Genomic DNA, 11,882 nt, shown 5'->3' on the forward strand with positions numbered 1-11,882 from the left:
ACACACACATACCATGCACACCATACACACATGCACAGACACATACGGCCCGTACATACCCACAGAGACCCCGCAAACACCGCACACCCTCCATGCACACCTGCAGACACCACGCACATCACACAGACAGAAAAACACGCACATCGTGCATACTTGCCACCCACACCCACACCCACACCATACACATATAATGTATATGCTTCACACCTCGGACACACGTGTACCCCACAGACACTTAAACGTACCACACACACACACACACACACACCTCTCACACAAATGTAAGCACATACACACCTGCAACGCACATCTCACTACAACAGCCCCACACAGAGGCCATACCCACACCATACAAATACACATGTAAGTAGCCTTCTGGCCGGCAGAGACTAACTGAAATCAAGAGAACAGTGGAAGAAAGCCTTCTCCAATGTTTCCGTACCTTCATCTTTACTCTGTCTTCATCCTCTGTGGCCCATCCTTCCCCACACACCACCTCCCCACCAGCCCCTCGGTCGCTGGAGCCCTGGCTGCATGGTTCCCATCCCTGCTCTGTGTCCAGCTCTCTGTACGTTGAGCCCAGCAGGCTGTGGCCTCCAGGGTCTGGCCCTCCACCCCTCCCCACAGCGCATGACAGGCTGCTCCCCGGGTGACTCCACCCACCCAGCCACTTGGCTGCCACTAGGGGCTGGTAAGTCCATGCTCTATCTCCAGCTAGATCCTCTCTGACCCCACACCCACCAGCTTTGTGACATCTCCACTCAGATGTGCCCCGACTCCCCAGACAAGCCGCACACGGACTTCCTATCTGTCCACACCTGTTCCTTGCCTACGTTCTCTGCCCCTGCCCACCCCAAAGGTCCCGAGGTGCTCAATGTCCATCTCACAAATAAAGGAATTACGTAAATCCTACAGAGGGAGGGAAAAAAACACAAACTTCCATGTGAAGCAGAGAGGAAGTCTTACCCCATTTTACAGATGAGAGTCCTGAGTTTTGGTGAAGTGAAGGGACCGGCCCAGAAGCAGCAGCTAAGGGGGCGGGTAAGGCTGTGTAGGACCCAGAGCTGGGGGCTGGAGGCAGCAGAAGCCAGGCCAGAGCAGGCCTTCAGGATCAGCTCTCCCCAGCCCCGAGTGAGGGGGTTAGTTACAAAGAAAAGGAAAAGGCGTTCCTGATACGCGTCCTGTTTCCTCTCCTCCTCTGGGCTTCCCAGGCCTTGGAGGGCGGATGTCTCTGGGCTGGCAGCACTCAGCCTGTGCACGGACAGAAGATGAGGGTCTCCCCGGGGCCCTTACCACCCCAACAGTCAGGCCTGCATGAACAGGGGCTCCCTGGAGTGACCTCTCGAGTGTTCCTGCCCAGCCTGGGGGAGCCTCCACCCATTATCCCCAGGGGATACTCATCACAGCCAGGTATCTCTTGTCCAACAGACTGTCCCATAAAGGCACCTCTACTGGGAAGCCTTCCATGTCACCCTCACTTGCTACGGAGTCCCTCTGTAGTCCCTCTTCCCTTCCTCCCTGCCCCACAGCAGCCAGCCCCCCTCCCCTCTGCCCAGCCTTCTATGGCTACTTCCTGTAGATCTATGCTCCCCATAAATCAGGCTGGGCAGGGGGGGGGGGCGGGCGGGCGGTGGAAAGCAGGGAGGAGGGAGACAAGGGCAGAGGCCATCAAATGGGCCTTGCTGAGTGACAAGATGAGCCTCCCCCATCAGACAGGGGACCTTCCTGAGGGCAAAGGTCAGATCTCCTCTGATTTCCCTGAGGGAAGTGGCTAGGACTTTCGATCATAGGAGGTTCCTGCAGGACAAAAATCATGCCTCCTTCCTTAAACGAGGAGCTGCCAGCGGACAAGAGAGCTATATCCCGACTCCAGTGAATAGGGAGCCCTAGGAAATAGGAGCCACATTCCCTGCCCCCATCAGACAAGAGTCTCTCTCCTGGAAGATGGGGCCATGCCTCCTCCATTAGACTAGGAGCTCCCAGAGGGCACACCCCCCACCTGCTTGCCCCCACAACAGACTTCAGCTCAGTCTAAGACACAGAGAAGGGCCTCCCTCTGGGGCAGAACCAGGGGGGAGTTTTGCCCAATTGTCCCTCGCACAGGGTCCCACGCCAACCTCGCATTCGTGCCCTCAACTGACCCCAAAGCTGCCTTGCCGTACTGAAGATAGCCACGTGTCTGGACAGAGGCCAGCGGCCGTGTGTCCCCGCCCAGGAATGTTGACTTCTCGAGACAGTTTGAAAGGGGTGACTGGGAGACCCCCGACAGGAGGACGCCCAGGACAGGCTGTGCACCCAGTTCTGCTCTGGATGCGACCAGATGCGTGTGCTCGATGGGTCTCTGTTGGTGGCCCTGCTACCAGCCGGGTGATCCTCTTCCCCCTGTGGCCACTAACACCCGTCCCACTACCCAAATCAGCACCCACTGCTGGCTAAAGTGGCAGGAGGCACAGGAGGAGGAGGACAGGTCCTGCCATGAGGACATCACTGGCCTCCCCGCGGGCCACGTGCCGTCCCTGAGCCCGGTCCAAGCCGCCTTCATGATTCTCTTCCCTACGTGCACCAGCTCCAGGGAGCTGCTATTAGTTAGCATCGATCCACAAAGTGCTTTGCCGACACTTTTTATGAGCTTAGCCTCACCCAGGGCCCTGGGGGCTAGGAGCAAGACGTGGAAATGGAGCTGGGGGCCCAGGCCACCAGGCAGAGGGAGGGAACAGTGGAGCCCCGAGACCAAGGTCCAAACAAGCCCAGGGCCAGCACCCAGTAAATGTCAGCTGAATACACGTTTGCTGAAAAGCCACCTTAATCTGGTAACTTATATTTGCATATATTTTCTTATTAAGAATTATTATTTTTTTATTATTATTATTATAAATTATATTTATCACATTTAATACAAGCCCGGCACTATTCTAAACACTACATTAACTTATTTAATCCTCACAAGAACCCTGTAAGGTAGATATTCTCATTATTCCCACTCTACACAGGATGAAACTTAGACACAGATAGGTTAGGTAACTTGCCCAAAGTCACAGAGCAGAAAAGAAGAAACGGAAGCAGCTCAAACCATCTGCTTCATAAATTTAAGAAGTAAAAATATAATTACAATGCTTCTGAATTTTAAAAGACTTATATACTTTCAAAAGATATAATTTATCCTGTGTTCCAAACCAAATACATTCATTATTGGACATACTGTGGTATTGTCAGGATGTAAGAGGTTCTCTCAAAGAATAATATTACAAATGCAAAACACAAGCTTCTCAGTCACCTCAAAATACCGTTATTTTTTTTTAAGATTTTATTTATTTATTTTGAGAGAGAGAGAGAGCCCATGCGCCGGGGGAGGGTCAGGAGAGGGAGAGAGACAATTTCAAGCTGACTCTGCACTGAGTGCAGAGCACAACACCGGGATTGATCTCACGATCAAGAGATCGTGATCTGAACTGAAATCAAGAGTCTGATGCTTAATGGACTGAGCCGCCCAGGCACACCTACAGTTCTCCTTCTTTTGAAACTTTTAACCGAGCAGTTTTATTAAAATTTAGAAAACAAGAAAAACCCACAATAGGAATCATTTTAAGATTTATCATTTATTTGCTATGTGCTAGGTACTTTGCATATTTATCACGTTTAATTTTGAGGCCAACTTAAGGAAGAAAAGGCATTATTCCCTTATTCCCTCGAGGGCCCCTGTCTCATACACCTTGGGGGGCATGGTGGTGGGCATGACCCATGGATGTCTGCCCCGCCCAGGGTGGGAGATGCTCCGGGGTGGGGGCTGTGCTTGGCACAGAGAAGGTGCATCACAACGGAGTTAAGGGCTTGCAGTGAGGCAGACCCGTGGCTTCATCAGCCTGTACTTCAGCTGTCTGCAGTGTTAAATGAGGCCCTGGCACCCAGTCAGACCTCCGTAAGTGGTGAGAATACTAACCACCACCACCACCACCACCACCACCCCGATAAACAAACTCGCTGGGTGGCCTTGAGTAGGTTCCTGCCCATCTTGGCCTCAACTGGCTCACCAGCTCTCAATGGGGGTCACGTTATCTTGATGGGCCTAGGCAGCTGAGAGGAGATAATGAGTATGAGGAGTTCCTAGGAGGCCAGAGACAAAGGCCTGTTACAAGAACAAGGCTGAACTATCAAGCATTTTTAAGAAATGCATTTCCATCACTTCCAAGAACACAGAGGCCCAAGGATGAGGTGGGCAAGGCAAGGCCAGTCAACAGCAGCCATCCCTGGTGAGGCAGCAAGCAGGAAGGAGCCCTCGGGGCATCTCCAAACCTCTCCCTGAACCACACCCTGGGGCTTGGTAATCAACACCTCCATGCCAACCCCAAACCCTCCACCTGCTCCCTAGCCCATTCCCTTCCTTTGTCCAGGGAAGTGTGAGAAGCCTGCCGGGAGGGACAGTGTGGGCCCCTTCGTTAGCCGCCAATCTGTCTGGAGTGACAACTTCAGAACCAGCTCCAGCTGCCCAACTAGATGCTTGTAAATCTGATGGAGCTGGTCGTGGGGACCTGCTCCATTCTGAGGACTGGACTGCCTCGTGGAGACCTTGCCCCGGTCAGACCCCGGGAGGCCAGCTTCCCCAGTCTTCGCCATCCCCCCTCTATTCTACCACAACTACAGGGACCCTGAGAAGCAGAGGGGTCTGGGGTGAATGCATTGCCCACATGTGGCAGGGGAGAGAGATGCACAAACCAAAAACTATCCTGCAAAAGGCACTGTGAGACACAGTTATTAAGAAGGTGACAGTAACCCCAGGGAGGGAGTGGCTTGGAAGTTAGAGAACAGGTGATATGTGAGATGGGACTCCGAGAATGATGAAGAGTTTGCCGGGTCATCAAGGTGAAGAGAGAACGTCAAAGCGATGTGCGTATGCATGGAATCACGCATCCTTCTAGAGCAGCGTGTACATTTCAAAATCATTTCAAAATCACGATCTCATTTAATTCTCTCAAATCCCATAATGGTGCTATTACCTGCCCTCCCACCGCCCCTCCCACACATGCAAATAAGAAAAGTAAGGTCCGGTGAAGACAGATGGTGAGCCCAAGGGCAAATGGGGACCAATTTCTGGGGAGAGGGTAGGAGTGAAGGATGGACACTGGCCGAGATGGCCCCTCTCCTCATGAAGGGGGTGGTATTCGTACTCCTGTCGGGCAATGGCTCCTCATTCCTGGCCCCTGCTCGTCTGTGATGCCCTCCTCCCAGCCCCAACATACGTGCATCCTCCTCCGGAGAGCCTGGGGCCCCTCAGCAGGGCGGCCAGCAGAGGGACAGAGCAGCCTTCCAAGGAAGCCAAGGAAGAGCTGAGCTTCTGTGAGGCCCGGCTTGGAGGCTGTGCCCCACCCTCTCCCACTCCCCCTGAGCACTGATAACCTCGACCTCTCCCACTGCAAATCTCCTCTCCTCTCCCCAGCTCCCACAGCTGCCACCAGCCTCTCCCTCTCCTGCCTCCCCCCCTCGCCCTCCCCGGGGAGCAGTGAGCTCAGCCTTTCCCATCAGCCATCCCTGGGAATGCTGGGAAATGCACAGCAGGCCAGGAACCGGCAGAGGCCTGTCCCAGAGAGGGAGGAGGAGGAGAAGATGGGGCTTTGGGCTTTTCTGAGGGCCACTGGGGGCACCCTGGGGGCAGGGCTCCATTCTGCTGCTTCCGATGAAGCCCAGACTGGGCTAAGGGCACGGTCTGCCTGTCCTTACCACTCGCTCTAGATGAAGGTGGGATGCAACTGCTGGAGCTGGAATGGGCCTCTTTTTATGGCCGGGGAGACAGAGGCCCAGAGAGAGGAGGTCAAAGAAGTATGTCTGGGGACTCCAGGCACTGTTGGAGCCTTTCACATTTCTTGTCTCCTTAATCCTCACAACTACCCTGCAAGAAATGTGCGGCAGGCTGAAGAATGGCCCCCTAAGATGTCCACATCCGAATCCCTGGAACTGTGAATAGGGTACCTTACATGGTAAAAGGGACTGGCAGATGTGATTTAGTTAAGGATCTCGAGATGGGGAGATTCCCCTGCATTATCCGGGCGGACCCAGTGTCATCACAGAGGTCCTTATAAGAGGGAGCCAGGAGGGTCAGAGAGAGAACAGGCAACGTCGTGCTGAGGGAAGCATCAGGAGAGAAACCGGAAGATGCTATGCTGCTGGCTTTACGATGGAGGATGGAACCAGGAGCCAAAGCATGCAGGCTGCTTCTAGAAGCTAGATAAGGCAAAGGAATGGATTCTTCCCTCGAGCCTCCAGAAGGATTGTAGCCCTACCAACCTACTTTAGAACTTCTGACCTCCAGAACTGTTAGGAGAATAAATATGTGCTGCTTTAGGCCACTAAATTTGTGGTAATTTGTTACAGAAGCAATAGGAGACTAATCATCCCAATCCCGTTTTGCAGATGAGGACACAGCCTCAGGGAAGGCACACGACTTCCTCGGGTCCCGCATGCTCCCCTCCACACCACACTGGGCTTACTGGGAATCTCCATAGACTCTTAAGGCTGGGAGCCCCTTGGCCAGGGCTTCAAGGCTGGGGGAAAGTCTGAGGGGGGAGGCAGGGGTCTGCCACTGCAGGGCCAAGGTTGAGGACAGAGCGGGGATCGGATCTGGGGAGGGGAAAGTTCTGCCTGCAAGGAACTGTATTATGGCTGGGGCCTCCTGGAGCCAGTGACCGAGTCCTACCCTGCCCCAAACTGTGAAGCAGGGAGGCATCTTGACAGGGAGGAAGGGCCCTGGCTAAGCAGCTGGGCTGAGTGGGCCAAGAATTTGCACGATTAACCAAGATTAGATGAAATCTCCCCATTCTCTCTCTTTGCTCCTGATAAAACCCCTGAGAGGAAGACCCCTTATCCTTCTTCCCACAGGACTGGTGGGGAAAATGAGGCCCTGGGGGTTAGTGACGGGCTCAAGTTCTCACAGCTGGTAATAAGAGGGATCGGCATGTTCATGACGATCAACATAAGGAAACCACGACAAACAGCTATTGAATTCTCTAGGCCTGACACTGTGTCTCCTGTAGCTGGCATTTTCTGTCATGCTTGATGCAGACCCAGCAGGTCTCTCCTTGGCCTCTAACCCCTTCACTGCTCCCCGCAAGCCTTTCACCATCTGGGCCCACCCACTCCTCCGATCTCCCCTCCCACCCCATTCCCCGTCCCGCCCCTCAACACACACACACACACACACACACACACACACACACACACACACACACACACACACACACACACACACACACACACACACACACACACACACACACACACACCCTCCAGCCACACTGACCTTGGTCGTTTCCCTGGAGACACCAAACTCTTTACAACTCTGGACTCTCCCACAGGAGAGAGGCTCCCGCCGCACCAGCCCCAGGCCACACGCACTCATGGTGGAAAAAAACCACAGGTCCTGGCCACACCTGTTCCTCCTTGTGGGTAAGGGCCCGGGAGCAGGGCCAGAGGTCAGTCCTCGTTGGCAGGAGGCCTGGAGCTGAGAGGGCCTGAGCGAGGGGGTCGTTTCGTACATAGTAAAGGAAAGGCTGCCTGGATGCGGGACAGAGTGTGGTGGGGTAACTTCTCCGGGGAGCGGGCCCTCCCAGAAATGCAGACGCCAGGGCAGTGGGGCTGATGGGGCCTCCAAGAATGTTAGGTCCTACCCCTCAGGGCACACGTAGCGGCACTGAGGTCCAGAAAAGGACAAGACTCGCCCTTGGCCCCACACTGTGTCACTATGGGAGTCTGGGGTACTGGTTTGGGGTCTGCCACTCACGAGCTGGGTGACTTTGAGCAAGGAAGGAGTCATTCTGATCCTCATCGATAAAATGGAAATAAGAGTACCTTTCCTGATGAATGCATGGACAGGACCTGGTGCCGTGAAGCCCGTGCTAAGTGAAAGCCACTCTCACCATTGAGAGAGCGGGGCCTGGACTCAGGGTGCTGGCCAGGGGAGCTCATCCCTCTCTGTGATATAGCTGGTGGGTTTAATTTAACCCCCAGGCTGGACCCCAAGGTGGGGGACACCCAGACAGAAGGACAGCTGTCTGCAAAGCCACGGCTTCTGGGTCCCCAAAGCTGGTTAGTCCTTAATCTCAGAGGATCATCTCTAGGAAAGGGATTATCAGCCTTATTTTCCTTCCGGTTAAAGAAGGGACTCCCCCAAGGGAGTCAGCCTGGGTTAGAGGGGCTCCTAATCCAAACCAGGGCTCCCCACTTCCCCCCTGGAGTGGGGATGAATCCACCTCCCGCAGGTGGCACTGTGCGGGGCTTCTGGGCCATCACCTCACTTACACCTCACCACAGCCACCTGAGGGGCCTAGGAGGCCCATTCTGCTGAAGAGTAAGCTGAGGTTTGCGGAGGGTCAATAACCTGCCTGCCCCGAGAGCTGGCAAGGCCACATTCCCACTGGTCCAGGAGGCCTCTGGGCAAGGACTGTTCCTATTCTCAAGCCTTGGGTCTAGGGGAGGAAACCAGAGCTGTGATGTGGCCCCAAGGCAGCCTCCTGCCCGCCTGCAGCCCCTGTGGCCCGTCTCCTCCCTCTAAGCCCTCTCCCCTCACCTCAGCCTCCCCAGAGATCCGCTATTAGTAACTATGAACACAATACATGGTCATGCTGATGCCTCTGGCCGGACAAGGCTGTCCATCCCCACACCAAGTTCACATCCACTTCATCTCGGATATTTGCTCATTGGGTACTCCCTCAGAAAGCCTTTGGGGATGCCCACCAACTAGGTCAGCCCCCCCCCCACACCTTACGCATTCTCAGGGTACCCCTCACAGTGGGAACTCTCGTTGTCTCCGTGCTCCAGATTGAAAGGCCCATGAAGCCAAGGACAGGGTCTGTTTGCTGCCCTGGTTTCCCCAGGGGTACGCCTAGAACTGGCACGCGGCCTCAGGAGGCCACCCTGCACTCGCCTGGGCCAGGCACCGTGCCGATTGCTGAGCCCAAGCTTCACACCGAATCCTCACGATTACTCTAGGTGGGAGTTCTCATCCTCCTGTACAGATGAGCACGTGAGACCAAGAGAGACAGTGACTTCCCTGAGGATACCCAGTTAACCTGGCACATGGCTGGGGCCAGCACCTAGCACCAGATGTCACCTGTGCACCCAGTGCAAAATGAAAATGCAGGGCCCCTCGTTCAGATGTCAAGACAGTGACAGAAGAACATCCAACCAATCCAGAGGTCCTCCTGAGCTTGGGGCCCTAGGTCACTGCACAAGTCGCCTGCCCCGGAAGCCAGACCCCGGGGCACCCCCGTTTTCTGACTCCTGACCCAAACCCAGGCTCCTCTAGCTGAGAGGCCTGTGGGCATCGGTCTCCTAGGGCAGCCGTTCTCACATTTGAGCATGAGTCAGAATCACGTGGGAGGCTCGTTAAAACCCAGCTCGCTGGGCCCTACCTTCAGAGTTCCCATTCGGTAAGTGAGAGGTGGGCCTGGGGATGTGCATTTCCAACCGCTGCATTTCTAAAGGTGCTGCAATTGCAGTGGCCCCAAGACGCTGAGAACCACTGCCCAGAGGAATGCGTATTTAGCAGGGGCATTCGGAATCCAAGGTCCTGTGGAAGGAGAGATGGAGGGCTGGGCTATCAGCGCTGAGGATGCCCCACGTCCTTGCCACCGGACCCAGGCCCCCAGTGGAAAGGGCCAGCCCTGCTAAGAAGGAGTGTGGGGGAGGAAGGGGAAAAGCTGAGAGGAAAAGGGAAAACTTTACACAAGTTACCTTAATTTTTGTAACAATCTTGAGAGGCAGCTTGTGTTATCTACTGTAGAGGAAACCTCTCGTACAGAAGTTAAGTGATTTGCCCAGGGTCACAGCCAAGAAATTACAGAGACCACAGCTGAACCTGTTTCTAACTTACTTGTTGTCACAAGCCTGCTTCGCCCAGCTGGCCCTGACAGGTTCCAATCCCAAGACCTGCTTGGCCCAGGGGAGCAGAGCTAGTGGCCTTGGGTTCACGCAGTCCCAAGCCCTGGCAAGGCCTGGCAAGCCCCGAGGGCCCTCCCCCTCCATCACCTGCCTGCCCCCCCAAACCCAGGCCTGCAGCACAGAGCCCTGGGACCCAGCCAAGGGGGCGAAGGGCTGGCACCATTCCAGCAGGCCAGGGCGCCCATCCCCAGAACAGAGGTTCCTCCCACAGCCAGGGCCTTCTTTCCAGCCTCCCTTCTTTCTACTTACTCGCATATACCCTAAGCCCAAGATCACACACCATCTGTTCCTTCTGCCTGGAATGCCCTGCCTACCCTGCTATTTGTCCAGTTCTGACCCATTCTTAAACACCATACGTCCCCTCCACTAGGAAGTACCCCCTCAGCACCTTATCCATCCTCACCCCTCCATCGTGCCACTCTCTGCTTCACTGGCTACTCCTCCAAAGATCATTCTACAAATATTTGTTATCTGCCCTCTTCGAGACACAGTGCAAGGTACTGAGGATACAAAGCTCAGGCTGAGCTCCATCAGGCCAGGGTATGGGTCTGCTTCACCTTGTGAACCTCCAGCGGGAGGTGCAGACAGAGAAGGGGTCCCTGAGGGTCCTCAGGGAATACCCCCCCCTCAGCTGGGGATATACAAAGGTGGTTGGGGCTGGGGGGGGGTGGGGGCGCAGGTAATGCAAATTCTATACTCCAGGCCGCTGCCAAGCTGGAGGGAGAGCTCCCCAGTGTCCCTCACCTGGAGTACAGATCCCTGGCAAAGCAGAACAAAACTACCATGAAATGAACGCGAGGCATGTTAGGTGCCCCCATGCCAAGGGGCTGCCTAGGCCATGGGCTCTGCAGGGAACCGAGGCCCCGGGGGTGCGGGGGGAAGGGGGCGGGGAAGGGATACTTGCAGCAGGAGGCCGAGCCAGAATGGGCCTCCTCTCCCAGGAGATGTGGGTTTTAAACAGTAGGGGAAGGAGGAGGCAATGTGCCCCCACCCTGAAGGATGTGCCCCATGGACCCCGCGTCTGGAGACAGAAGGCCTTAAGGGAAAGCCACAGCCCACAGAAGCCCCAGGCGGGAGAGGACAGCTGCTGAGGAGCAGGGAGGCTGGAGTGCGGCCAGGCCGGCAGAGGAAACATCTTGAGAGGCAAGAGGGAGGAAGGGAGGAGGAATGAGAAAGGAGGGAAGAGCCAGGCACGCAAACACCTCCGCCGCCTCTTTCCAACCAAAACAGAATCCCCAGAAGACAGACCTGTGAGGAAGGAGACAGGGAAAGAAGCTGGGGCCTCAGAGGGGCGGTGGCTGGGCAGGCGCCCAGGGCTGGAGTCTCTGGAAGCTTCAGGGGCTGGGTAGCCCTGCTGGGGACTGGAGCTGGTAGGGGTGGGGGGCGGAGATCAGTCACCAGTGCCTGCCCAGCTCTGTACCCACAGGGGCCGGGGCTCAGGAAGGAAGGCGGTACGGACTCTACCTGGTCACTCCTACTCCTTCAAGACCCACTTAGGTACCAACTTTTCCCAAAGCCCCTGAACCAACCTCTGCGCTGGGCTTGGCTCCACACAGGATTTAGCACAAACTCAGAAAATACTGTGCAGCAAAACTGCCCTGACGGTAGAGTCAAGGCTTCGCCCTTAGAAAGCCCACAGTCCGGTGGGAAAGCCAAAGAATCCAACGGATGGAGCGTGGGCACCGAGGTGACTCTGGACTCCCAGACAACCAGGACTGGCAGGCACTGCGGAACAGTCCACAGAGCCTTCATGAGGGCCTTCTCCTCTGGGAGGACACACTGCTGGGGTAAGGGGTCAGAAGGAGCCAGGGGACTGAGGAAGGGGGAGACATCATCTTTGTCCCCTCCCTCCCACTCCACACTCACACTCTCACACACCCATACACTCGCACACTCGCTCTTTCTCTCACACACACACACACACACACACACACACACACACACACACACACACA

At 55.5% G+C, this 11,882-nt stretch overlaps 1 protein-coding gene across 6 annotated transcripts in view; it reads right to left on the reverse strand.

Moving 5' to 3' along the window:
- The window catches only part of ARRB1 (arrestin beta 1), a 74,733-nt gene that overhangs the window by 38,802 nt on the left and 24,049 nt on the right, over positions 1–11,882 (reverse strand). The window contains exon 1 of one of the 6 annotated variants that reach the window (XM_073879715.1): positions 967–1,102. The exons of the other annotated variants lie outside the window; for them this stretch is intronic. Within the exon in view, the coding sequence (XP_073735816.1) occupies positions 967–971 (5 nt within the window). The 5' untranslated portion in view covers positions 972–1,102. Of the gene's footprint in view, positions 1–966; positions 1,103–11,882 lie in introns of those variants that run through there. 6 annotated transcript variants of the gene reach the window in all.

This window comes from Callorhinus ursinus, unplaced genomic scaffold, assembly GCF_003265705.2.
Source record: "Callorhinus ursinus isolate GAN/ISIS: 27379988/994484 unplaced genomic scaffold, GSC_fseal_2.0 scaffold35, whole genome shotgun sequence".
In the NCBI taxonomy this organism is placed as follows: domain Eukaryota; kingdom Metazoa; phylum Chordata; class Mammalia; order Carnivora; family Otariidae; genus Callorhinus; species Callorhinus ursinus.